We start from the raw sequence: 23,635 nt of genomic DNA, 5'->3' as shown, positions 1-23,635 counted from the left end.
CAGCAACAGTGTGCCATAAAGAAGCATGAATACAACATTAAAAACATTAACACAGTCTCACCTGCCTAAACACAAGCTATCATGCTTGATAGGATTTAGGGTGTTATCCGTATTAACTGTGGGTAACAAATAACATACCAACAAGGGCAGTTTAAGAGGCCTTTGCATAAGTAATCATTTCTTATGTGAAATTTAAGATGTTGTGACTTAGCTATAATCGGTATTACTATTATTGAGAAAGCTCTCCTGAAAGAACAATAAAATGCACAAAATAATTGTATCCCCATAATATTCAAGGCAGAAAAGTATCCCCCCCTCCACCCCCCAACATCTAGTGCATCCATTGTAATCTGTGTTTGCACTGGAGGTTTGAGGTTTCTCCTTCACACTTGTGTACGTTTTATATTTGACTTCACTGATTTATTACAACATATCTTCAAAAATAGTTATGTCACGAGTAATGCTCACACAAAACCCATACTCAGGTTGTTCAAGGTGAACGCAGAAGACAAACGCAGAAGACAAACTTCAACAGGTGAATGTGAAACAATAGTGCAAACTGCTTTCGGCACAGTGAACCTCAAATATGGAAAACAAAACAAATATTGCTAAGCAAAGAGTGACACTTTATTTTACATTCTGCCATACCAAACATTTGCGAAATCTGCTGTTGCATTTCTTGAAGGGAAAAGGCGAAGCAACTCTCCTCCTGAGTAGAGACAACAGCACATGACCTTTGGGTGCGCTGAACAATATCAAAGCCCTTAATGTCAAAAGTTCAGAAATGTTGGAGTTGAGAAAAATAAGTAAACTACAATCTTTTTCTCACTACTCAGCATAAACCAGGTGCATCAGTTTTTTTCCATGGCCTTGCAGGATGAGTTGAACACTGATGAATGCTGGTAATGCAGTGACTATAACTAGAATTAAATTACCTTCACAATCATTCAAACCACAATCTATAGAACAGATCAATGACTAGCCAAAATAAACATCTATTTTTAAAAAAGATACAAGGATTTGTTCGAAACATTTTCTCCCTCATATGCATTTTTGTTTGACAGCCCTATTGCAACAGTGCTTTATTCAGCAAAGCAAACACAAACAACAATAGCCCTCCGTAGACCCAGCAGTGTAACATTTCCATCCGCATTACTTGTTCCATAGGTAACAGGCACGATCTGCAGAAGCACTGCAATAATTCAGTATTTAATATGCTGCAGAATCTTCACGTGTCTCATTCAGGAGACGACTCCATGCTTCCTGCCGGTCTGAATGAAGGCGTCCACACAGTGATCGATGTCTTCATCGGTGTGGGCGGCCGAGATCTGAACACGGATTCTGGCTTTGCCCTTTGGTACCACCGGGAAGGAGAATCCAATCACATACACTCCTGTGGAGGGAAGACACGTGTTAACAAAGCTGCAAACATTTAGTGAGGTAGCAGTGGTTCATTAACTTTTCAGTGTATTTCTAATTTAAGGTGAGATACTGCAGGCAACTAATTCTACTTCGACTTCGCTTCCATAACATGTCTTCTTTCATACTAGTATAAATAAAAGGTTCAAAAGGTACATTTTGGTGTTTAATTGACTGAACATTCTCCTATACAACCATCTTTAATAGCCATTATCTTAACATAAGTTTTTTTCCAATGCTCTTAACCAAACTTTCAACATCTAAAGCACTTACATCAACAACATCCAACATAATTCTTAGCAGTATATTAAAGGTTATCACAGACGGATTTGTTCATATGTTGTTACAAGTCTGATTTATGAGACATTTTGTTCTTTAAAACATGCTGAAAATGCATTAAGACCTGTACACAGTATTGTTTGATTTTAAAAATGAAAAGAGGCTGTGTCCAAAAATGGAATCACTATATGAACTCTTTCAGCTATGTATCCATGACATGTCTGACCTAGCTTCAGCATATCATCGGCCATCACAGAGGCCAGCCGAGCGTCTCCCAACATCACAGGACAGATGGGATGAGCCGAGCCGGAGATGGTGAAGCCGGCCTCCGTCATCTTGTTCCTGAACCTGAATGGACAGAATAGAAGACACATGACATTAGTCTAACTGCTAGACTCTAGCAGTTTAAGTGTGCACACACCAATTAAAGCATATGGTATCTTATGTGAATGGGCGAAATCTAACGGTGCCAGTTTGGGAACAGAAAAAACTAAATAAAGAGTCTCTGTTACAGTATACGTAAACTCAGGACAGGTAAACTGTGTGTGTTTGTTCTTTGGGCACAATCGGCCATACTAGTAATCTCACTGAGATTGTGAAGTGTTGATAAGTCCCGATAAATATCGAATTGTAATATAAGGTGACTAGGTCTGGCTGTTTTTCATACCTTTGGAACGTTTGTTAGCCCATGTTTCAATGTGTGTTTTGTGTATATCCAGGATGAATTACAACAGCCTTCACAGTAATGCCTATGTTGCTGTATATCTGAATATAAGACTATTTTCAAAAATGTATGCGTTGGCACACTCGCATAATGTGGCCTGAAGGCAGCATGTGGGCGTCACTGATAAAGGTTAACAAACAAGAAGGGAAATGTATTTTATTCCACCGACCCATTTAGAAAAACTGTGTGCTAATATGAGCTCTGCGGGTGAGGAGAAAATTAGCACCACACAAATGTCTTACTCCCTAGCAGAAAACTGTATCACTGAAGGCACACCGGTATATCTGAGCTCTGCTCTTTAAAATTCAACAATTAATCAAATGACTGTGTGAAGAGAAAGGACTGCTCATAGTGAGAAAACCAGACTTATAACCCCACTCTGTAGTCCTCCGTCAGCCAAATGGAGCTTTTAAGTCTTTTAAGGACATTTCATTCATTTGAATAGGTGTGAACAAAATAAATATAAAAAATATAAGAAGGCTTTCAGAAAAATAATGTTGTCTCCCTGACAAGTAACTTAGTAATTATAATGTGAAAGCACCCTCCCTTAGAAGAAACATACCTCATGGTTTTGGCCGTCATGCTCTGTGCGATCTCGTTAGAGGCTAGCAGCAGCTCCACAGCCTTGGTGGCACAGCCCACCACGGGAGGAGGGAGGGAGTTGGAGAAGAGGTACGGCCGCGAGCGCTGCCTCAACAAGTCAATGAGAGGCTTGGGGCCCACTGTGTAGCCCCCTGGAAACAGACAATGATAACACAGAGAAATTGTTAAGTATGGAACAGTGACGTCTTGTTATTAATACCATAATAGCAGTTTTTAAAGGTCTAGTTTGACGTTAAAAACACATTATTGTATTATTATTATACTGGCAGAGTTAGGTGTAAAATAAAAATAAAGCTACGGCTAGCCCAGCGGCTGGTTAGCTTAGCATTAAGTCTGCATACATTGGGGACACTGCTAGCCTTGCTCTGTTAGACGTTTCATGGAGGATATACGCCTGACTGACCATTTCTTGGCTGAGAGCAGGAACTTCCTGGAGTCTCCACTGGTTACCTGGCAACTGCTCACAGCCAAGAAATAGTCTGGCACATAGCAGCACACATAACACTTATGCAATAAATAGGCAGAACTTGACTTGTAGATGGAGACGTACCTGCTGCTCCTCCCAGAGCTTTCCCCAGGGTGGAGTTTACGATCTGAACTCTGTCCATCACTCCCAGGAGCTCGTCTGTTCCTCTGCAGATCATAGGGTGTCAGACCATTAGTTTATTTACGTTTCTTTGGCGACACCTTCTGGCCACATCGACAAAATGCACTTTTACAAAAGTTTCGGACAGGAACTAAGTTTCACCCGACTCAAAATGTATATTTCAGTAAACAAACCTTGAACTCATTAAGTAATGTGTATGTTTTTACACAATGGGGACGTCAAACCTTGAAAGCTTATTCCTGTCTCTATTTAATTATGCTACACTTCATCTCCCACTTTTGTCATTACTATAACAACCTTAATCCATATTAAGATACATATTGTCCATGATATAATTGTCATATTAACGCAATGTAACGTCACTGTATCAAGAACTTACCAGTTGATATAAAGCAGTATTATTTATTTAACACTATTTACTCTTGTTAAAAGTTTTCATAATATTTGATAAAAATGTCCAACTTTTGCAGATTTATTCTTAAAAAATTAAGAAATTCTTGTGACTAATGTGTCTTAGAAAAACTGAAAGATAGGAAGTTGAACAGCTAATATGGCACTCATGTTCCTGTTAAACTATGTAGTTGCACATTTCACACACAAAGAAATGTAAAAAAGTAAAAAGATCAACAAAAAGAAATGCATGCTTTTCGATTTTTTTCCGCTTTATCAGCATCTCACCCACCTGCCCCGGGCTCCTAGGAAGCCTGTGGCGTGGCATTCATCTATAAACACCATGGCTCCGTACTGCTCGGCCAGGTCACAGATCCCCGTTAAAGGGGCCACGTCTCCATCCATAGAGAAGACTCCATCTGTCACTACCAGCCGCATACGAGATGACTGAGGAGGAGAATAGACAGTGTCCTTATGATCAGTGGAGTGTACGCAGCAGTCTAATCAATACTGTAACCCTCAGCTGACCCCCGTCACCTCAGTAACATAGAATGAATGCATCATGAAGCATGGACGTGCTAAAGACTTGACCTGTAAGAACTCTTCTGACTGTTGTTGACATGTTTTATGAATATCATTTTTTTACCCTTCAGAGTACCCACACAGCACATGATGCAGAACAAATACTGGGAAATATCAAGTTGGAGTAAATCAGGAAATGCCTTGGTTGCTTCAGAGCAATCGCCCAGCCTTGCTCCCCTTATTTACTGTTGCTACGCCTAAGCTCTCTGCTCTTGCAAATAATGAGGCTTCCAATGAGTATAACAGAGGCGGATTTACCACCAGGAATTCTTAGTGACGGTTCCTTGATTTCAGACTAAGGGAGACAAGAGTAGCTTCTATGGAAGTGGTTCACACACACACGCACACACACACACACACACCTGAGCCTCTTTGAGCTGTTTCTCCAGATCCCCCAGGTCCATGTGCTTGTAGCGAAACCTCTTGGCCCGACACAGCCGGATCCCATCGATGATGGAGGCGTGGTTCAGTTCATCGGACAGCACTGCGTCATCTGGGCCCAGCAGAACCTGCCATTAAGAGTGATATGACACTTTATTGGTCATCATCGGGAGGGTGCTGCTTTTTCAGTCTATTGCTCTAGATGTGTAAAGCACAACAGACACACCTCAAACAGTCCAGCGTTGGCGTCAAAGCAGCTAGCATACAGGATGCAGTCCTCCCTCTCGTGAAACTCGGCCAGCTTCTGCTCCAGGTATTTGTGCATGTCCTATCAAACACAAGAGAGAGAGAGAGAGAGAGAGAGAGCGAGAGAGAGAGAGAGAGAGAGAGAGAGAGAGAGATTCAGTAAAGCTGTGTATCAACAACATGCATGTGCTGCCTGAGCGGTGGTGAGTCTGCCGTGGTACCTGCGTGCCACAGATGAACCTGACGGAGCTCAATCCGGCCCCGTGCGTCTGAAGAGCTTCGATGCCAGCCTGCACCACCTCTGGATGACTGGACAGGCCAAGGTAGTTGTTGGCGCAGAAATTCAGAATGCCTGAGACAGACAGACAGATTAGATGGCGAACAGCAAACCAAATGGCGGAAAAAGCACCACTGTTTGAGTTTGTTATTACACAGCTACCAACTAGAATCAGTGAGGTAATAAGCACATTGAGTAACCCTATCTCTGCAATAGAAATTCTGTATTTTTTTCTTTTATCTCTTTTTTGGCAAGTGAAAAACACAATGCATTCACGCACGAGGGGTCATGACCCAAAAGTCAAATGGCCATTCACAATTCAGCAATCTGTCTTTTACAACGGTTCAACAGCTGCTGCTGCACAAAGGCTACTAAAGATCCAACAGCAGTTTCCTTTGGCTATGATGACAGTAGTCACCTCACTGCTGGTCTTGTAGGGCTTCACAAAGAAAAAGAGCTTTCACTGCACAATTGCTGGGACGTATTTGAGGTTAGCTTGACACGTGTGCTTTTGAAAAGTTGAGTGTGTTGAATTTCCAGACAGGTAGCCTATCACTGTGAAACCAGACGCCAGCGAGCTCTAGTCAGTGCCCTCTAGTAACTGTAGTGTGAGTCAAGTTCAAAAAGATAACACCTTGGCAGGCAAACAACCCTGCTCTCTAGTTAGGTCTCACTGCTACCATCGCGTACTGTAAACTACCAGCTTTCACTCACTGCTCCGGCTGCCCTCCACGTTGATTTGTGGACCCTGCCTTGACGTGATGATCCTCTCCGCTTTCCACGTCCCCGCTTCTCGTATGCCGTCTAGTTCATTCTGTAGCACCGCTCTAGCCTCCGCCACGGCGGCGTAGCTCCGGTTCAGAACCGAGGCCGAGGGTCGAAGGACGCCCCGGAGAGGCTTCACCAAACCCCGGGCAGCTTTTCCGAGAGACATAACGGTAGAGTAGTGTGTTCAATGTATGCAGAGCAGAAGCTGATCAGCAGAAAACACCGGAGGTGGTGAGGCGTGGCTGAGTCACGTAACAACGGTAGGCGTATGTGCCGAGGACCAATCAGAGGCCGGGGCGCTTGCCAAGTGGCTTATTTGGTCCAATCAGAATTCATTCAGAAAGTATTTACTCACGGGTTCAGATTTACTATGGCAGCAACGTGTTGCTTTTATAATGGACCTATTATAAGTTTTATATAGCGTACACAGCCATACTTTATTTGCTGTCTGCTATCGCGTATCAACACTCATTTATAACTTGCTTATTGTCATAATTGTTTAAAACCACATTTCTACCAAACACACACACACACACACACACACACACACACACACACACACACACACACACACACACACACACACACACACACACACACACACACACACACACACACACACACACACACACACACAGAACCTGTTTGCCCTCTGTGAGTTTTCACAATAAAATGTAGGCTAAGTAGGCTTGGTACAAATTATCAGGCTAGGCCTCGCAAGGCCAGATCATACTACAGCAAATAGTATGAGGCTACTGAAAGTCTGCTTTTTAAAAATAAATTAAGAAAATCCTGAACGGGAATGTGTTTTCAATACATTAATTGTTTTTAAAAGCAGATAGGAACTAACAAAGATTTGCATTGGTCTAATTAGCCCAGATTAGATAGATAGATAGATAGATAGATAGATAGATAGATAGATAGATAGATAGATAGATAGATAGATAGATAGATAGATAGATAGATAGATAGATAGATAGATAGATAGATAGATAGATAGATAGATAGATAGATAGATAGATAGATTTACTTTATTGATCCCCCAATGGGAAATGTAATCATAATGCACTGCTCTTTGAGGTAAGAATGAGAACAGACAAACTTCCAGTTAATAGTCTTATTTTAATATGACAGCAGCCTGTCATGACTTCCTGTTACTCTTCAAGTAAGACATCTTCACAAGGAAATGCTGGATGTAAAAAAAAACTCAGTTTTCTTTGACATCCTACATCAGCAATGATGTGAAGCTTCTAACTCCTCCGTTATGCAATAACTGAGTTAACTTAACAGTGTTTGCTACTTTGACAGGGTCGTCTCATTTTACATCATCATATTTGACAATATATATATAACACATACATTTATGTTGCAAAAAATGGTTTTCTGTAACAATATTGTCCCTCTCTTTCAACAGCAGGAATGTAACCATATAAAATGTGCAAATGTTTGCAATTCCACACATGGACAAACCCTCATACCAATATCAAGTAAAAACCTTTGTCCTTCATCCAATAAAATTATTTTTATCAGTTTAAAACCCATGTTTGCTCCCCAGTAGAAAGCAGCTTACACACACAATCTGCCTCAGATACGGGTTGTATTGCCCACGACAAATGTGCCATTCACCTAAGAGAAATCTCCATTTCTCCGCCGATGGAGCGGGAGCCTCGTGAGTTTTGTTAGTGTGTCAGGTTTAGTGTGTAGCTTAAGACTCTGAGTGGTCGTGATCCTGCGAGGACGCTCTCAGCGACGGCAGACGCTCAGCTGCTTTCGCCCTTCCTGCCAAAAACTTGTCGAATTCTGCAGATGGAGAGAAACAGGATTAGAAAAGAAAACACCTAACTGTTAATTCATTACTTTTAGTAACTATTTTAACAATTTACTCTGTACCATAAGCATTTTCACTATTATTCCATTTATTTGAGAAAAAACTGTTTGGACTTGCCTACTAGTCTTACTTAGTACTGACACTTAACTGTCAAGACCCTTACCTTCACTGGTCACTCCATCTGAATCCTCAAAGTCATCAAGCTGTAACAAACAGCAAATACATATTTTGCTTTACATTTACATACAGTAAAGCATACATTTAACGGACATACTGTAGATAGTTCTAGGATAGCCTTACTTATTTTGCCATCAAAATGACTGTGTTGAAAATGATATCAATATCTCAACTGCTTAGCTAAATTAAGATTAATTTCAAGATGAATTAAAATCCATTTGATAACACATTAATCAGGCTTTTGCCACTCCAGCTTGAAAGTATGTATTTATGTACTTTTCATTTCATAAACAATTTTCATCCATGAGTAATCCACTTTTCAGAGGTGCAAATGGTTGGCTTTGTGTGAATTAATCTTATCATTTTGAAAATTGATTGATATTGCTGGCTTAAGTGTTAAATCACCGCGCAAGGCAGACTTCAAACCAATATTACGTGGACTGTTTGAATGCACAGAAGACACAGCATGACAGTACTGTAACTGAACAGTGAGTTCACAAACAGTGAAGGAAAACTCATTTAGTGAATCAAGAAGTGACCCATCCAAAACAAGTGCAAAAAAAAATTGAATAGGTTTAAGAATCCAACCAATTACCTCATCATCCAACGTTAGCCATTGCTCAATATCATCCATGACATTGGACTGGTTGATAGGAATCTAAGGGAAGCAAAGGGTCCAGTGAGTGCAATGAAACATAGAACATAATAACTCGTAAAGTCTTGATGAAAAAAGGCTATCAAACCACCAAAAGAAACAAACACAAAAGGAACAACCACATGTCTGTGAGCGATGCATGACAGCTATGACAACCATGTAGCATATCAGGACAGTGCAACCCAAACATTCCCATGCTCCGTGGAAGGCGTATGCACGAGTGTAAACTCAAATAAACAACAACTTGAACATCACCACATGTAAGAGCATGCAAACCATTATTCATCACAATACCTAATCCATCAATTACAAAAAAAAAAAATGATCCGAACAAAAGCAATCCACACCACGGCAAAAGTCAATTGCATGACAAAAATAAAAATACATGAGACAGAGGGCGAGGAGAGGTGAACTCATGTATAAAACCAGGACACAATTTGGACACAAACCCACCATTCCCCTTTTAATCATCCAATCTAACTTTGGCGAGGAGCTGCAGGTGGAGGCTGGGCTGCCATCCTTCATGCACAGACAGTTCAATCAGGAGGAAAACAGTTACTGAGACAAAGCAACATACTGTACAAACACATTTCCCTCAAGAAACGACCTTGTATATACCTTCTTATCCTTTAACAAATTCAGACATGTTATCTTAAATCTGCCGAACTCTACCTGTAACTGTTTTAATTAGGCTACATTTTTCTTTCACCCATTTTATTATAATTGCAGGCATTCTGCATTGCTGTCTAAATGTTTCAATTGTTTTTGTCTCTTTATCAGCTTGTCGTGTATTTGATGTATTTGCATTGTATATTGTGTTTGTATTGTTGTTTTTGCTTTGCATTTGTTTGACCTAACATCATTGCAAATGAGGGTCACCCCTCAATTGATCTCTCGATTATAAATATAAGTTAAATAAAAATGAATGTATAGGCCATTTAACTCTGTCATCCTTACTGACAGCAGTACCTATAGCCCCACACTCCCAGTTACAAATACAGCTAGTGTGTACACTACCACTATTATCAACACAGTATGATAAAGTTACAGAATATGACCTGAAGTTGGTACCAAACGTAAAGGCTGTGATTTAGGGTTTTTTATAGCAAACGTTGGAAAAGTTTCTCAAGCCAAATAAGCAATTATTAATCATTTATATCCCAGGGGTATCACGAATCAAGACAAGAAAACAACTCAAGAAAAATTCAATCATGTCCACCAGGAAATCTTGTGACACAATCAGTCAAACTGTGTAGAAACTGAATAACGCCTTTGCCACATTAGCTTACCTTGCCAGCGTTCAGTAGTCTGATGTCTTGAGCCTGAGCCAGGCCGTCCACTGGAACTTCACCCTCCCCACTGAAACACCACATTTGCATATTGGTTAACTGCCATTTAGGCTAATTCACACAGTGCAAACCTGGCACGTATCTTAAAAACAACAAAAAAGGAATTAGAGGGAATTCAGCGTAACTAAACTCCAAAACAAAGATCGACATCCACGCAATCATTGCAAATGCCATTCCTGAGGATTTGCTCGGGAAGGAGCTGCATGACTCTGTGAGACTGTGATGTAACAAATCAGCTTCACACAGCTTTCGTTTTAGTTCAGTGGTTCAACAATCTTTTTTTACCTGATGTAACCCCACATAGTACCTCAAGTAAACCTTCATCAACACCACCAAGTTACACCGAGAACAAATGGTTTGCTAGTGTAAAAAAGTGAATATTGTTTTTATTCACATATTATTACCGTTTATTCATTCCTTTTCACAGTTTGGACTTATCTGGCCTCTTGCTAATTGATTTTCAGTCTGTTCATGTACCCTCAATAGCAGCCAGTGTTTTAGTTAAAGCTATAGAACGTAACATCTGTTGACCCCATGAGGAATTTGAAGTAATAACAACAACACTGATAGCGCATCTTCATGAGGTACGCCTTCAGTGATCGCGCATGGATTTTATTCCTTCTGCTGTACGCCTGGGTTTTTTCTTAGCAGAAGAAACATTTCGTGGCCGCTTCTTGAGCTCCTGTGCCAGTGTCAGGGAGTGACAAAAGTTTGTAAATGCTATCATACTTACAAATACAGTGAGTTTTGTGGAGCTGATTGTCTCAATCAACTTTGTGTCAACTCGTTTGGCAATGGTTTGAAAGTAACCGTCATTCATGTATATATGAAAATGTTACGCACTTTAGCTTTAAAGGTGGAGTCAGCGATCCTGGAGAACGCTCTAACCACTACACCACGAGCGCCCCCATAACTGCTGACTCCACCTTTAATATCGAAAATACATTCTTTGCAATGTGTGATTATTGTGAAATGTATGTGGTCAAGCAAGGTCATACAAATAATTGTATAGTCTTTCTGTACCTTGGTCTTTGATGAGTTGTTCTCTGTGATAATAAGTCATCTGATTCACTCGCACCTGCAAGAAGAACAGCAACTATTTAACAGTGCGTAGAAGAAGTAAAGGCATACAGTATATATTACATGTGCTAGGACTAGGCTACTTACTAAGTCTTGCCATTTGACTAGACAAACTTTCAGCTTTTGACTGGTCGGGTGAGCTGTCAGTGGTTGTTGATTTGACCCCTGATTGGCTGAAATGCTCTGCTGAGAAATCGAAGTCTGTCAGGTTGACGTATGTGTGACCCTGGAGGGGGACAGGAACAATACATTGAAAATCCACTATGCAATGAATGAGTGTTGAGTTGTGAAGTAAGAATAATGACCAACTGCCATGTTCTTTACCTTTTCTGCTGAGTTCTGACCATTTGTTATTCGCCTTTCAAACCTGTTAACAGCAGAACAAAAATCATATCATTAAACAGTACAACCTGTTGCACAAAAAAGGTTGTGTGACAACAATAATTAGTAGTTAACCTCTGGTAGCGAGTAAAGGCAGTGTTCATCTCATCGTTAGCTGCCAGCAACTCTTCAATCAGCTTCTCCTCACTGAGCCTGGGTACGATCTTTACTATCCTCTCCTGCATTTCCTTACACACTGTGTATAACTGCTAATGACACAATAAGACAAAGAATGTGTGGGTGGGTGGGGGGAGGTTGAGGGGCCAGATGCAACACAAAATGCATAAAGTGCTAGATCAGTTAAGGGTCAATCACAGTCACTCAATATGGAGGAAAAGGAAATTATTTTATTGCATAGGATACTTCACATCAATAATAAGAAAGAGGGTGTGTGTGTGTGTGTGTGTGTGTTTCTTGTTTGTTTTTACCTCCAGCAGCTCCATGTCTGCCTGCTTTACCGTGACAGGATCCAGCTGACTCATCATGTCTGACATCATAGTGAGGTTGCTCCGCACCACTCCCAGCTCTGTCTTCAGCTGCGTCACCTGGAACACCAACGATATTTCATTATTATGCAAATATTGATTTCATAAGTGCCTGAGGCTAAAATGAGAAACATAGACACGAAGGAGCTGCGAGACAGCATTTATAGTGCAATGCGAATAGAATAATATCCCCCTCTCAAGCACAGCAAGGCCCATCACCTGACTGGGAGTGAAGGCATTGGATCCCTCTAAGGCCAGCTTTAGCTCGCACGTCTGGGGTGGAGTGATCGGCGGTCTGGAAGGTAGGTGCACAGCAGGCAGTGTAGTAGTGACAGCAGGCCCGTTCCCAGGCACAGTCTGGTTAAGCAAAAGAGCACAGAAAAGACCCCGAAAAGGAAAGTGACCAAAGATGACAGATACAGCACCGAAAGATGAGCAGTTTGAGGGCACCAGCTGTTGTTTGTACCTTTTTAGGGGCTTGGACGGGTGAGTAACCATCCAGCTCTGTCATGGGAAACTCCAGGCCTTTCCTCCGCAGGTCTTCGTACACCGACACCACGCCCGTCAGGTCGGGTGAGCTACGGAATGCATCGGCCCACGCCTTGAGAAAAGACAAAGCCACAAATAATGAACAGACTGCAGATCAAATGTACGTGACAGCACCAAGAGCATTTTTTGTAACACACACATTGTTGCCAAACATGAACTGTGGGATTTTACTTTTTTTTTTAAACTTAAATTTTTATTGGGTTTTTTGCACATTTTACAAATATCAAACCACATATATGCAAAAATACATCCAGAATAAGGGATTTTACTTTTACCTGTACAATGCTCAGCACTCTGTCGTGCAGAATTAATGGAGGGTTGTTTCTCGGGATGATCGACCGCACCAGAACCCCCTCTACGAAATCCCGTGTGGTCACCATGATGTGAAACCTGTAGCCGCAGTTCTTCACACAAGTCTCCAGGACCTAACGCCCAAGAAGGAGACGGGGAGAATCAAGACAAAGCTGTATAAAGGTCTGTATCTTACAACTGAAACCAAGTGACGAGGGCATTAACTGGGTCAACAGGGCGGCGGCCAAACATGCACAAGAGTAATGAAGGGAACCACACTCACAGTGAGTGCCAGCATAACCTCCTTGAAGTTTTTGTTTCCCACAATCCTTTTCTTTATGGCTCTGACTGCATCTTTGGGTCTGTAATCAAAGGATTTTTTCAACAGTCAACAACAGGCATGTAAGCTCTGAGGACTAGTTTGTAACTGATGCCAAGAGATAACACACACACACACACACACACACACACACACACACACACACACACACCCTTCCTCTGAGCTGTTGACCACGTCGCAGATCTCCATGTTAAGGGCCCAGTCCTCTGCTGGCAGGCTGGAGCCGGTCGCACACTCTGTTAAGGAAAAGATGAATAAATATTGCTGAATAATATGAAACTGCTAAGCAAAATATATGATATGATTATTTGAGTTTTCTCCAGGCCTTCTCTAAGGGCTTGCCTTTGTGAAAACAATAATAATGTCTCCTTGCAATAACAGACATAGCACTTCGCCGTAGCTACAGCAGCCTTCACTTTAGATTAGGTTTGTGGTCATGTTTGGTGTTCCACAGGGATCAATTTCTAGGACCCTTATACATCCTCATTTATGCAAATGATATGAAATCTGAAGTTAATTGTGAGCTTTTTCTTTATGCAGTGGAACAGTGGAAACACGCTTAGTCATGGCATATCAAAAACAAAGTGTGCATGGCTACTAGTAGAAAATATAATATACTACATTTGAATCTATTTTTATTTGCCTTGGTTGCAACTATACTGCATCACTTGCAATGCAGTCGCAACCAAATATATTTAGTAAATAACTACGTGGTCAATAGAAAGTATCCTTTTCTCAATGTAACTTTCAAGAAAATGTTATAAATGGCATGTCATGTATTTTTAGCTTATTTTCCTTTTGTGTACAGATCATACAAAACAAGGTTAAGTATTAATCAGCAAGTTATGTGTGCATACATTTAAATGTGTTTGAGTGTATAGAGACAAGCACAAGAATAATCCTATAGGCAAAATCAAAATTCTTTCAAAATTATTGCAGATAGCTTTAACGTATAGCCTATGTAAAGAGGACACATGGATGGGTGTATTTAGTGTTTTTAATAAATGTACCCTAGTTTGTATAATGCCCAATAAGCTACTGTAATCTATGTGCTATAACTAAACCCTCTTATCTGTTTATTCAGACGATTAACGCTATACCAACGACTAATGCTACATTTCCATCGGTCAATAGAAACACATGTGCAGTCATCAGGCCACAGCGAGACGGATATGCATCTAATTTAGGTCAGGAGGATGTCGGCCACTGGTCGTCCCGCCCAGCTAATGGTAGCTCAAACAGACACGATAATGACCAATCAGCTTGAGGATCACCGCAGATAAATCCCGCCCCTCCCAAATCATTGTGTGTAGAAAGCGTCAATCAAACCCCTAAACCGCCGCTCCTCTGCCATCAGTCTCAGGGCATTTGCCATTTATCTTTCCTTCGTTATTTTAATGCATTGACATTATAAATGCATAGGTTCGTGCGATAGGCTACAGAAAAAAAGTCTTTATAATAGACACAAGGAAGCAGTTCGTGGGAAAGGTGATTGAGAATGAGATGATCCAATCCAGCATAGGTGACTGAAGCGTTTATTACAATGTAACGATGTGCGGTGTTCATAAAAAATTCATAGCATTAAAACACAGCTCACCTATCCGCTGTCCCACCGGCGTGTTGAACGGGTTCCCCAATAAAAACTCCATGTTGAATGACGGCCCCGCACAGCACCGACGTCCCCGGGCCGAGCCGTAGTCCTACGCAACGTCCAGCCCCGCAAGCTCCTGCAGTCTGCCGCTGCTCGCACAACAAAGTGGGGCACCAGTTGAACTGCGTCATACTTTAAAGGGAAAGTAGCACGCCTTTATGATAGGCCTAGGGCCGAGGTAATAATAATAGCGATCCATAAAAGCACTTTGCATCTCCGCACTCACCGGTTAAGTGCTCTAAGTTAAAAAGTAGCCTAATGTGATCTGTCCTTATATCAAATAGGCCTACTTGAGAAGATAATAATAACAATAGCCTATTATTGCTGTGGTTAGGGACGATACACGTGCATGAAGAATACAATCTGTTCCTATGAAGACTGGAGTAACACAAGACAAATGTTTTTGTAAAAATGTAGCCTATAAAACTATTTTATTTAAAATGAGGACATAGGAAATATAGCATACTTAGTCTACATTGATTTGTCAGTTTTAGGTTTTACCTTACGACATTGGGTTCCTCATCTTTTTCTGTGTATGCTATGTGTCAAATTAGTTATCATAACTGCAAAATGTATTAAATAGGCTACTTACAACAACTAATTAAGTTTACTTATTTTACTAATAAATAGAAAAATATTGAAGTTCTGACCCTTCCCATGCACATTTGATGAAAAATGACACAATTAATGCATAACATAAATAATACTTTTTCACAAAACTAAAACTATTAATATATACAGTATATATGCCTATATAAATATTAATAGTTATGCATGAACATATTTATTTTGTTTGCCAAATAGTCACCCATATGCAAAGAGTACATACTTTGCACTGTTCTAGTATTAATTATGTTACTTATGTCATGCTCCAGTTATGTTTTTGACTATAAAAAACAAGCCGAGGATGAGATATCCTTACATTAGGTTTCTGGTATGAGTCTACCTCAGTAACACTAGATCCTACAAGTCCCATGATGCAACTCTTTAATTATGGAAATCTTCTTTTAACCTATGCTTTTAACCAGCAAATCGCTTCAAATGGTGGAATGCCCCTTTAGCATAAGAAGCACATTTCTATAGTTGGCTATTTGTTGTTAAAAAACTAAGAGGCTTGACAAAGAAGTCTGAACTCACGGTCCACATCCTTGTTGTTCTAAAAAGCTTTAGACAAAATCACACACTATATCTACAGCTGCTTGATTCTGATGAAGGTGACAATGGCTGTTTCCTAGAGTGAACTTTCATGCTTGGCAGAGAAATGACTATTAAGGCAAACATTTACCTTCATTATGCGTGATTATAGGCTTTTATGGTAAAAAATGCATGATGAATTTGGATGGATAGGTCATGATATGGTAGACAGGGTAGAACACATTTTTCACATACAGTTGTGTTAAAAATAATAGCAGTGTGTTTAAAAAATTGAGTAAAGATCAAAATCCTAATAATAGCTTTTATTTCCATACACAAAAATGCATTGGGGACATTGCACATTCAATTCCAACTCCAAATATGAAGAAACTTTAGTCAAATGTTTCTTCATCTTTACAGAAAGTGAAGAAAAAGGAATATTAGACTGTTAAAAAAAATAGCAGTGTCTGCATTTTTCTTTACAACTCAAACATTTACTGTATCAACTGAAAAATGCATGAAGATTTAGCTTTCCTATGAATCACTGAACTAATATTTAGTTGTAGAACCTCTGTTTCTGAGAACTACTTCACATCTGTGTTGCATGGAGTCACCCAAATTATGGCACCTGTGAACAGGTGTTTCAGCCCAGGACGATTGGACTACATTCCACAATTCCTCTGCATTTCTTGTTTTTTCCTCAAAAACAGCATTTTTGATGTCACCACATAGGTTTTCTATTGGATTAAGGTCCAGGGTTTGGGCTGGCCACTCTATAACGTTAATCTTGTTGGGCTGGAACCAAGATCTTGTTCGCTTACTGGTGTGTTTGGGGTCGTTGACTTGTTGGAACACCCATTTCAAGGGCATTTCTTCCTCAGCATAAGGCAACATGACCTCTTCAAGTATTCTAATGTATCCAAACTGATCCATGATCCATGGTATGCGATGAATAGACCCGACACCAAAGTATGAGAAACATCCCCATAACATGATGTCTGTGCCACCATGCTTCACTGTCTTCAAAATGTACTGTTTTTTAAACACACTGCTATATATGAACACAACTGTATCTCACGCTTGTGTTGTGTGGTTCTCTGCCACATGGGTGCACTGTTTGATTTCACATAGATCAGGTTCCTACTCCCAATTACCAAGGCCCTGAAAGCTTTTGGCATACTCTGAAACTGGTTTGTGCTCATTTAATTGAAAGTCTGATTGTGAATATGCAACATTAATGCACAATAATACAAACAGCACACATTAAGGTGGGTCATGATTTCTTACTTCATGAGGAGGCTCTTTATCGAAGACGGTAGGGGAGAACGGGGTAAGTAGGCACACTTTTTACTCCAGTGAGAATTGCTCATCACCTAAACATCTTTCAATAATCATTCCTACATTAAATTGAAGCTTGAGGTGTTGGCTTGAATTGTGTACCCCTCACTTTTTCTATCTTATTGTAATAAAGAAGAAATTAATCATCAAAGACACCCTTACACATTGTGACAACCAACCCCATCAAGGGGTCGGTTGTCAAACACTATGGGGTTGTTTGTCACAATGTTATCTTAATGGGAATAATATTAAAAAGAAGGCAAGAAAGTAAAACTAAATTTGAAAGTTTAATTGCATTGTCAAGTTGACAAATAGGCCTACATAACTTACTGTAGCCTTGGCAGCTGGTCTAGTTTGGGATGCACTCGGTTTGTTTTGATTTTGTTGCCCTTTTTTCGTTTGCATGCTAGCTGCCTTTTCCTGCTCTATTCTTTCCTTCTCTGGGGTGTCAGTGAGGATACAGCTTGACAATTTATTTCGTTATTGGGTTCCTTTTCTGGCTGCAGCCTTTGGATAACATGTGACAACCAACCCCCCAAAAAATGTGACGACCAACCCCAACTTGAATTTCTTGCTAGCATCAAGGCCAACAACCATCTGAAAACTAATTAGCTTGCTAACCACAATCTAAACTATAGTTTACCCTTCACACTTTGTATGGGTAACAAGTGTTTTGTTATGAACCCATTGTGTAAAAGCCTAGAAGAAAAATACTGAGGAGCTAAATATTTTCAATTTGACATGAAAAACACAAACAGTCGTCTCTCCTCAAATTCAGCAGTCTAACTCCAAGGAAGACTATGTAGGTGACCTCTGATCCCAATTCTGGATATTTACATACCACAATTTCACAGACAGCGCCTTGTGGTTCCGAGATATAACGATTGTGACAACCTACCCATGTGACAAATTACCCCGTTCTCCCCTATCTGTATTAAAATTTAGTTTTTAAAACCTTCATTATTTCAGTGTAGGGCTTTTATGTTGCATATTGGCTGTTTATTGAAGTTACTATACAGGGGTTGGATAGCATACCAGAGATAATCATAGATACGGGAACAACAATAGGGGCCAGGGCAGCTACATTGTTGGGCCAAGACAGGTTATTCTAGTCCTATTTACGGAAAGCAAACACATCTATCTCAATTTAAAGACCCGTAAAGTCAATAAAATGCAAATATTAGCTCGCTGATTTTCAAATTACATTTTTCTCTCTGAAATGATGCCATCGGTGACACCGAGAGGCACATTTGCTGTGTTTGATCAAGGATAGAAGTGAATGTGCTGCTCAGAGACAGTGACTCACAGCCCAGCGAGCAACAGCCAATGTCCTTCTTACTGTCACGACCAGCTCCTCTGTTTACACCAGCAGAGCTCATGCACTTTCCATTCAAAAAGAACCATGTGTGTGGCTTACGTGGGTGATCACAGAGCAGATGAAAAAGCAGACATTTCTAATCATATCTTGTCCTTCAAGAAAAGATGGTGCCAATTATTAATCCTAGCCTATAAGCTTTTCCTATGATAGAGTTCATTGTTTGATCTCTTGCAGAAGATTAGGGGGGTAGATATCCAGGGGTCTATTATTATCTGAGGTAACTGTGATTAAATCTTTCACAATCTTGAGTAGTGGTTTAATACAACACCATTACTTTCTGTGCAGTGATGCTGCTACATGCTGTCCAACAAGCCTGTTCTACCCAGAAACTGTAAATAAAAGAGGTTTTACCTCTATGGTTGCTATGGGACTAAATGTGGGCAAATGTAGCCATGTGTACAGACGAATCACTGTAACATTCTATTGGGAATAAAATACAGTACTTCACAAAAGTGAGTACATCCCTCACATTTGTTCAAATATTTCATTATATCTTTTCATGGGACAACACTGAAGAAATTAGACTTTGATACAATGTAAAGTAGTCAGTGTACAGCTTGTATAACTGTGTAAATTTACTGTCGCCTCAAAATAACTCGACACACAGCCATTAATGTCTAAACTGATGGCAACAAAAGTGAGTACACCCCTAAGTGAAAATGTCCAAATTGGGCCCAAAGTGTCAATATTTTGTGTGGCCACCATTATTTCCAGCACTGCCTTAACCCTCTTGGGCATGGAGATCACCAGAGCTTCACAGGTTGCCACTGGAATCCTCTTCCACTCTTTCATGATGACATCACGGAGCTGGTGGATATTAGAGACCTTGCGCTCCTCCATCTTCCGTTTGAGGATGCCCCAAAGATGCTCAATAGGGTTTGGGTCTGGATAAATGCTTGGCCAGTCCATCACCTTTACCCTCAGCTTCTTTAGCAAGGCAGTGGTCGTCTTGGAGGTGTGTTTGGGGTCGTTATCATGTTGCAATACTGCCCTGCATTCCAGTTTACGAAGGGAGGGGATCATGCTCTGCTTCAGTATCGCACAGTACATGTCGATATAAAAAAGGCCTTGGCCTATATATATATAAGATCATTAATAGTTTATGTTAGTAATAACATTAATAGCATCTGACATGCCACACCTGAGGAACTGGAAATGTCGGTGTGTTGTTCGTCCAATGGGCTGAAATGTCACAGACATCATCACTGTCAATCTGATAAACATCAAGTGGAAACATAAACGGATTCCGTGCAACTCAGAGGCTGCATGGTCCCTGTCTGTCAAATCTGATTTCTTCTGCAGAAGTTGAACCATAGTCGTTCGCTATGAGACACATAGCCAGGGACGCTGCTAAGCTTTTGGGTGCCCTAAGCTTAAATAGTCAGTGATGCCTCACCCCCACCCCCCCAGAAAAGAAAAACACCAAGATCGAAAATGTTTTGCCCTTGCAAGATATCTATGGCTGCCTTTTGACACATTTGCTGTATTGATGAGTTTTTGCGAACAGCATTTACTAACAGAAAGAACAGCTTAACGTGTGAAAAAAATTGCAGAATATCCTACTAACTGCCTTTGCCTGTGCGGCGGCCCTGCACATAGCTGGATGTTTTCTTACTGGCTGCTCATGTGACAGAATGTAGTGTAAAGTGGTTTGGCTTTCAAGCTCCTGAGCTTGCATGTCCATATAAGCATACATTTGAGCAACTTCACCATCATTCAGCATCTTTTACACTGCTGGAAGAGAAGTCGATTTTTTATTTGCATATGTGAAAAAAAACTTTGAGACCATTTTCTCCATTTCTTTCCCAACAGCTTTCCCCTTTCTCTGCCCTCTCTCTGTTTTCCCCCAATTTTTTCTTTCCCCATATATTTTAACCTTTTACCACTCTCTGTTTCATTGCCTCTCACAGCTCTCGGGGGCTGACGCGTAGGCCTAATCACACACATATCTCTCCCTTTTACTTTCCCTGGAGGAAATTGCCTGAGACAACTGCCAGAAGGACCAAATACAAACCACTGGAGGGCCGACCAGCCGTTACATACTCTATATATATGTACAGGAACAGAAGACTGAGGCTGGGATTTTCAAATTGCTATTAGAAGAGTCAAAGCTGGATGAAAGAAAAAAGAAAGTAATTGGCCGAGCAAGACATCACCTTTCAGGGGAATTATAGACGCTGCATTCAAGAACAAGCAGCTTTTTAACCATGCATCCAATTAGAGTGGGTTGGCAGTAACTTTTCTAAATTCACAGCGTGTAGCCCCCTGATTAGTCTCCTCAGCCTGCATATGATATACAGAGGGAAGCGTCGCTCGCCTTTGCAGAGGTCCTTTAATCTGCAAGCAGCTGTGACTGCCTTTATCTGCTGGAATGAGAAAGAAACCATGTGCATAATGAAGAAAGGGGAAAAACAAGCATACCAATCAGGCTCTTATTTGACTTCACTTGTCCTAATTTTTTTTTTTAAACAAAAATTGTATTTACCTGCATAGACACAATGCTCCACCAGGAGTCATTTAAAGGACAAACTGAAGACAGTGGTCTCTCTACTGGGGGCACTGCATCTCCAGGTCCGCTGTATGACTCATCAGCAGCTGCGGTGTGTGTTTTACTGTGTGTGTTATGTGGAGCTGAAACCATCTGGGTTTCTCCTCACCACAGTGAACAATAATAACCTCGACAAGCACGCGCACATGCACGCACGCACGCACGCACGCACACACACACACACACATACCATCATCTCATCTCATCTCGTTGTCATGGCAGTAACACACAGGATGCTCTTTGGAGTAAGTTGACTATTTAAAGTCCTGAGTAGGGTTGCAAAATTCCGGGAATTTTCAAAGTTGGAAACTTTCCATGGGAATTAACGGGAATTTATGGGAATTAACGGGAATTTTGGGAATTAACGGGAATAAACGGGAATTTACTAAATTTAAAGCAGCCCAAATGCACCACATTCTCCTAACTATGTTATTTCAGTCCAGGCAAACGTTCTAGACTGTAAAAAGCAGTTTTTTCAACTAAGTTTTAATATATTTATGAACATTTAATTTCAAATCAGATTTTTTTTAAAGTTTATTGAGATACCCAACTTGATATCATAAATTGATTTTTACTAGACCAGGTTTACAGATGCTTAAGCTTTGATTTTAAATATAGTTGGGGACAATACATTTTAGCATAATCTTGACTAAAACAACCAGATTTTATGCAAGTACACTTGGCAAATTGCACATAGCACACATCCTACTGCATGGGTACTGAGTCCACGTCCCCTACATGCTCTGTGCATTCCTCCATCACATGGTGTGGAGGGGGGAGGGGGGGGGGGGGCATTTGACTTTATTTATTGAATGGGTGGGGTCAGACAGATGAGTAATAATTTACTCAACATTCATCTTTTTGTTGTTCAGTGAAATTATTGATTGTTCATAAAATAATCAACTTGATAAAGTTCTTCTTACAAATAAATCTGTTCAAATGTAATGTTTTTTGATTGTATTATTTTGCATGGATGTCTGCCTATGACCAAACATAGTGTTTAAAAGTTTAGATTTATGGTTGGTTATGAAAAAAAATAGTTTAAATTACCGCCATTTTGTTAATTCCTATAATTTCCAATTTTGAATATTCCCAAAATTCCCGAGCGAAAGTTCCCGTGGAAAGTTTCTGGAAACTTTCCGGTAATTTACCGGAAACTTTCCACCCCTTTGCAACCCTAGTCCTGAGTAACACACTTTTGTGGAAATTGATGAACAGTGAATGGGTGAAAAGCTAACAGTTAAAATCAGAACATTGGAAAATAATGATTCAAAGCATTAAAGTCCTTGAAGCATTAGAGCAGTTTTAAGCAACTTTATTATAACAGCATTGCAAAGATGATACGTTTTACGGTCGCAAATGCTAGTAGATTTCTTATTTTACTGACCATATATGTGAAAATCTATCTCTACAAAACACAGATAGTATTGTATCTGTACTGAATGACTAATTATATCCGTTTCAGACTCAGACTTTGGTTTAAGTTGTGGACTGCTGAGTAACAAATAAACAAATTCATGTACACTATGTATACACTAGGAAAGCCGTCTGCATACATCTGGATCGCATTTGTTCAACTGTCTAAATTGAATGATCCCCAGAAACAGTGTTACGCTACCTCTGTTAACTGGATCTCTCCTATATCACTGTTTGCAGTCCTATAGAATGTGTATTAAAATTATCTGATACAGCACTACAGCAAGTGGCAAAAAAGGAAGGTAGCAAGTGAAGTTTGTTTCTTCAGGGACATCGACTTGTGCAGTGTCTAATACATCACAAATAATACATAATCACCTTAACTGGACAGATACCATTCATTTATCCATAGGCCAGTCAGTCTCCTCTGCAGCAAGTCAATGTAAACACAGTATTTCACAGCAGCAACTAACATCATACATATATTACAAGACACATTTCTTACAGGACATGAGCATATGAAGATTTATGCAGATGTTCCTTGATCAGGTAGGGCAAACACACACACACACACACACACACACACACACACACACACACACACACACACACACACACACACACACACACACACACACACACACACACACACACACACACACACACACACACACACACACACACACACACACACACACACACACACACACACACACACACACACACACACACACACACACACACACACCTCTTTTCTAC

General features: G+C 40.4%; 2 protein-coding genes across 5 annotated transcripts; both read right to left on the bottom strand.

Annotated features, from left to right (window-relative positions):
- Positions 1–613: 613 nt before the first annotated feature.
- On the bottom strand, positions 614–6,475 carry gcat (glycine C-acetyltransferase). The gene is made up of 9 exons (XM_080044781.1): positions 6,223–6,475; positions 5,453–5,583; positions 5,212–5,313; positions 4,967–5,113; positions 4,315–4,469; positions 3,576–3,658; positions 2,985–3,156; positions 1,925–2,046; positions 614–1,393 (listed from the first exon to the last, which is right to left on the bottom strand). The coding sequence occupies exons 1-9, from the start codon at positions 6,440–6,442 to the stop codon at positions 1,242–1,244; spliced, it is 1,284 nt and encodes a 427-aa protein (XP_079900907.1). The 5' UTR covers positions 6,443–6,475; the 3' UTR covers positions 614–1,241.
- Positions 6,476–7,378: 903 nt separating this feature from the next.
- Positions 7,379–15,163, bottom strand: tom1 (target of myb1 membrane trafficking protein). Of its 4 annotated transcripts, none has more exons than XM_080044361.1 (16): positions 15,009–15,163; positions 13,563–13,647; positions 13,355–13,433; positions 13,056–13,205; positions 12,698–12,832; positions 12,451–12,588; positions 12,175–12,291; positions 11,822–11,955; positions 11,690–11,732; positions 11,453–11,591; positions 11,309–11,363; positions 10,226–10,295; positions 9,390–9,455; positions 8,877–8,939; positions 8,268–8,307; positions 7,379–8,076 (listed from the first exon to the last, which is right to left on the bottom strand). In XM_080044361.1, the coding sequence occupies exons 1-16, from the start codon at positions 15,058–15,060 to the stop codon at positions 7,982–7,984; spliced, it is 1,461 nt and encodes a 486-aa protein (XP_079900487.1). In that variant the 5' UTR covers positions 15,061–15,163; the 3' UTR covers positions 7,379–7,981. The 4 variants fall into 4 exon arrangements, with proteins under 4 accessions (XP_079900487.1, XP_079900488.1, XP_079900489.1 ...); XM_080044362.1 differs by having other exon boundaries at positions 11,822–11,952; XM_080044363.1 differs by lacking the exon at positions 9,390–9,455.
- Between the last annotated feature and the right edge of the window lie 8,472 nt (positions 15,164–23,635).

This window comes from Ammodytes marinus (assembly GCF_949987685.1).
Source record: "Ammodytes marinus genome assembly, chromosome: 16".
Lineage (NCBI taxonomy): Eukaryota > Metazoa > Chordata > Actinopteri > Uranoscopiformes > Ammodytidae > Ammodytes > Ammodytes marinus.
The sequence above is the reverse complement of the archived record's forward strand: the minus strand, read 5'-3'. Positions and strand labels throughout refer to the sequence as shown.

Coding starts and splice junctions, on each gene's coding strand:
- gcat (XM_080044781.1), bottom strand. CDS start 6,442: ATGTCTCTCGGAAAAGCTGCCCGGGGTTTGGTGAAGCCTCTCCGGGGC. Junction 5,584..6,222: donor CGTGGAGGGCAGCCGGAGCA/GTGAGTGAAAGC, acceptor TGTCTGTCTCAG/GCATTCTGAATTTCTGCGCC. Junction 3,157..3,575: donor AGCTCTGGGAGGAGCAGCAG/GTACGTCTCCAT, acceptor GTCTGTTTCCAG/GGGGCTACACAGTGGGCCCC.
- tom1 (XM_080044361.1), bottom strand. CDS start 15,060: ATGGAGTTTTTATTGGGGAACCCGTTCAACACGCCGGTGGGACAGCGG. Junction 12,589..12,697: donor CCGTCCAAGCCCCTAAAAAG/GTACAAACAACA, acceptor TTGCTTAACCAG/ACTGTGCCTGGGAACGGGCC. Junction 11,364..11,452: donor TAGTCAAATGGCAAGACTTA/GTAAGTAGCCTA, acceptor TTCTTCTTGCAG/GTGCGAGTGAATCAGATGAC.